Source organism: Dendronephthya gigantea, unplaced genomic scaffold, assembly GCF_004324835.1.
Source record: "Dendronephthya gigantea isolate DGI-Jeju-01 unplaced genomic scaffold, DenGig_1.0 000041F, whole genome shotgun sequence".
NCBI classification, from domain to species: Eukaryota; Metazoa; Cnidaria; class Anthozoa; order Malacalcyonacea; family Nephtheidae; genus Dendronephthya; species Dendronephthya gigantea.
In genome coordinates, this window is record NW_021163051.1 from 1,611,729 (window position 1) to 1,615,950 (window position 4,222).

Consider the following 4,222-nt stretch of genomic DNA (forward strand, 5'->3'; position numbering starts at 1 on the left):
TGAATCCCATTTGCACCTGTTCTCGCAAGCCTCTCTGTAGAACAACTTGCCTTGCAGGATTGTAGGAGCAATGAAACCAAGTGGGTCATAAATTCTGGCTACCCTACCCAGAATGCTTCTTTTGGTTGGAACTACTTTATCGGATGGGATAGACACTTCAATGCTGTCCGCTTCCTTATCCCATTTCAAACCGAGAAGACAGCCCGTTTTGGACCTTCCACCTAACTGTTGTTTGGCAAAACTAGTGTCCTCATTACTGTCCAAATCTTCGCTTCATTATAATTCCTTAACATTGGATTGCCACTTGTGCAAATCAAATGAAGCTTCTCTAAATATTTCGATAGACGACGCCTTCTTTTCATGTACCTGCCGACAGAAGTTCCATCAGTTACCAAATCATCCACATACAACTCTTTCTTAATTTCTTCTGCATGCTTGGGGTGCTTCTCTTTGCTCGCATCTTGATGACTTTGTAGCCGCTAACAAGAATGGTGACGGTCCCATGCCAAACAGGGCTCGAGTGAATCTCAGAGTGCAAATACGTTGGGGATTCTTATCTTCCAACCAGTGGAATCTCATTGCATCTCGATGCTCTGGCCCAATACGCACTTGAAGAAATGCTTTATCAATGTCACCATTGAGTGCGACAGGGTGGAAGCGTCCTCGAACTAGCACCTTAAAAAGTTGATTCTGTAGGGGTGGACCTGTGTTAAGACAGTCATTCAGGGATGGTTGGGAGCCGGTTTTAGAGGATACATCATAAACTATTCTCATTTTTGTGGACTCTGATGACTCACGAATGACAGGGTGATGGGGTAAATAGAACACAGTTCCGGTTGGTGGCTGATTTGCTGGTTCAACAATTCCTTCTTTGAGTTGCTCTTGAATAATTGAATCGTATTCATTGAATTTGTCTGTTTTTTTCAATCGCTGCACCAAGGTCCCGAAACGTTTCAAACTGATATCCTCATTTGAGAGTAAGGGCGGATGGCCTCCCTTGAAAGGGAGCCCAGTCTCAAACCACCCATGCACAGGATCACGCCGAAGTTGCTCCAAGAACTCTTCATGTACGACCTTCTGGTCCCCAGATGGTGTGTCTTGAATACCGAGAACATCCATGCAACAAAGTTCCTCATAATCGGATTGTGCAGTTTGAGGAAGAAACATGTTATCTAAATTGGTTATCTAAATTGGCGACATGATTGTCCAGCCAAATTGAGTGAATTCTGCCACAAGGTCTCCCACTTTGCCAGTTCTCTGCGGCTCACTGGTTTTGATCTTTGCATATTCTGCTGTCCCCAATATCAGGTGTACCGGAAGTAATGATTTGGTATCTGTTTCCACCATGCAAACGCCTTGTAGGTGTTGAAATTGACCAATCAATTTTGGGTAATTTGGATTCACAACTGACAAGATATCTCTACGGTCAACCTTTGTTACTTTCACCGGGATGATAAAGTTTCCCTTTGTATTGCTAACTTCCAGATCGTAGACTTCAACATGCTTTGTTATTGTCCCTGTGATGGTCTGAATACACTGCGTCAAAGTGCTGGATGGATTGATCCTCATCAGGCTGAGGAGATACGCAGATGCATATGATGTTGTAGCTCCTGTGTCCAGTAGTGCTCTACAGGTAATGCCATTTGCTTTGACGATGACAATGGGGTGACAAACCTTTTGCTCTTTGTGTGTTGCTGTCATAGCTGCTTGTCCTGGAATTTGGTTAGGTGGAGTTTCCTCTAACGTGTCACAAATTGATGAATGATGTTTTTTTTGCAGTGAAAACAGGTAACTCGACTTCGTCACTGTGCTGCATGGTGTCTGCCACCTGTACAGTTAAAACATAACTTTGCTTGCAGCTTCTGTTTACACTCATTTGGTGTAGCAACCTTCTTACATTCATATGACTTGTGCTGTTCATCATCACAGTAAACACAACCCTTTGGCGTTGAGGAATCTTTGGAGAAGAAGGAGTGGTTGAGGTTGTATGGGGTTCTAGGGTTATGTTCGGCTGAACTTTCCACTGGGTGTATTGGTTTCCAGTTTTCCAAAGCTTTTAATAAATCTGCAAATCCCCAATCTTGCCAACCAACCTGATTTGCGACCAACTCTGCCTTAATACCTGGTAATTTCTCTATAACACCCCGTACCATTGACAAACTCTGTGACAGTCTACCCAATGTTTCTAAGGATTGTACATTGTAGCTTAGGATCTTAATGAATTTGTGTATCTTGTTTACTTTTCTGCCAGTTATTGTAGGCAACTCTTGAATGTTCCTTACATATGCCCTAACAATCTCACTTGTGTTCCCATGGTTGGTTTTCAAAATGTTTTTGGCATGAGTGTACCCCTCTGTGGTAAAGGGTAGCCCATCAATCTCATCACACATGGAGCTCTAATAGTTCCTTCAAGTAAGAAAACTTGGTTACTGCTGGGAGGTCTGTATCGTCTATTTCGGGTTCAAATTTGTTCCAGAAAGAGAGCCATCTTTCATATGTACCATCATACTTTGTTATTACTAACTTAGGCATTTTAACACTGCTCCCCTTTGCTGGTTCTACCTTTGTTGACTTGCCACTGGTCGAACCCAAGCTAGCCATTTGTTCCAATTTACATTTTTCAAACTACAGTTCTTCATCCCTTTGTTGTTTTAACAATATTTTCTCCTTTTCACGTTTCTCATCCTCAGTCCTCGCCTCAGCTTCAGTTAAATATTGATTTAAATGCGATATCTCGCAATCCGCTTTGTCTACTTTGCTTTCGATATCCGCTCCCCATTTTTGCACGTCTTCAATCCCTACTCCCTCTTGTAATTTTTCCCTTTCGCCTCCTATTTTGAGATCTTCTATTTCCTTTACAATTTTCCCCAATGCTTCTTTCAGACCTGCCAACTCTCACGGTTTGACTGAGACTCCCGTTATCAGATGACTTCTCATGGTCACCCGGTATGACTAGTAATTCTCACGGTTTGTGAGAATTAGTAGCAGTGGGAAAAAATATAGTGCAAAAAAATACTGTGTAACTTATAAATAAAACACAAACTAAAGAAGAACATAAAAAGTATGACTATTTATACAATTACTCACATACACTGATTAATTAATATATATCGCCATATCGGTCAAAATTCGAGAAACCTAGTTCAAAAACGTGTTTGCCCGCCAGTCACGTGTAGCCCCTAACGATCCCTATTATCGCCAGGCTGTGCAGGCTACATTGTCAAATTCAAAATGGCTGATGATGTGAATTTTTCTGGAGCCGCCAGGTATCGCTGTAAGCTCAAGGTTGGGTGGACTAAAACGTATCCTAAACGAGCTGTGCGAAATAACGAGTTTGCTTTTGTCTGTATTCCTTGCAACAAAACCATTCGTTGTGATCACCAGGGCCTGAAGGATGTTAAAGACCACTGTGATACAACAACTCATAAAAAGCTACTTAAAACAACAAAAAGTCAGCCATCAGTTGCAGGGTTGTTTCGACGACCGGAATCATCAAGGGATATTGCTGTTATTAAAGCTGAAACTATGGTAACAAATTTCCTTATTCAGCACAATTTGCCGCTTGCAACAGCAGACCATCTGGAACCATTGTTTAAGACAATATTTCCTGACAGTGATATTGCAAAATGGTATTCCTCTGGAAGAACAAAGACCAGTGCTATAGTAAATAAGGCAACGGGGCCCCATTGTCATAATTATATTGTACAACATGGTGTGGAACATCCTTTTAGCCTTGGTACAGATGGGTCAAGTGATACAGATGTGAACAAAATGAATCCTGTAACTGTGAGAATTTTTGATGTAAACACATCAAAAACTGTTACTACTCATTTTTATGACATGTGTGTCACAACTGGAAGAGATGCATCAAAAGCAGCAGAGATTTTTGAAGTTGTTAAGTCCAAGTTTGAGCAAGATAACATTCCATGGTGCAATGCTGTTAGCCTCAGCATTGATAATACAAACTCGATGATTGGAGCTCATAACTCTTTTGCATCAAGATGCAAGGTGCAAAATGAAGAAATTTATGTATGTTGATGCCCATGTCACTTAGCCAATATTGCAGCAAGCCATGCCCATGATGCATTTGCAGAGGTTCTTGGAGTCCATGTGGAAAATCTTCTCATGGACATGTATTACTGGTTTGACAAAAGCACTAAGAGAAAAGGTGTATTAGTGGAGCACATGGAATTTTGTGACCAAGAATATACCAAGATCCTGA

At 41.4% G+C, this 4,222-nt stretch overlaps 1 protein-coding gene across 1 annotated transcript; it reads right to left on the minus strand.

Annotated features, from left to right (window-relative positions):
- Positions 1 to 417: 417 nt before the first annotated feature.
- On the minus strand, positions 418 to 1,167 carry LOC114526797. The gene has a single exon (XM_028548316.1). It carries the CDS (start codon positions 1,165 to 1,167, stop codon positions 418 to 420), a length of 750 nt encoding a protein of 249 aa, XP_028404117.1.
- Positions 1,168 to 4,222: the final 3,055 nt, after the last annotated feature.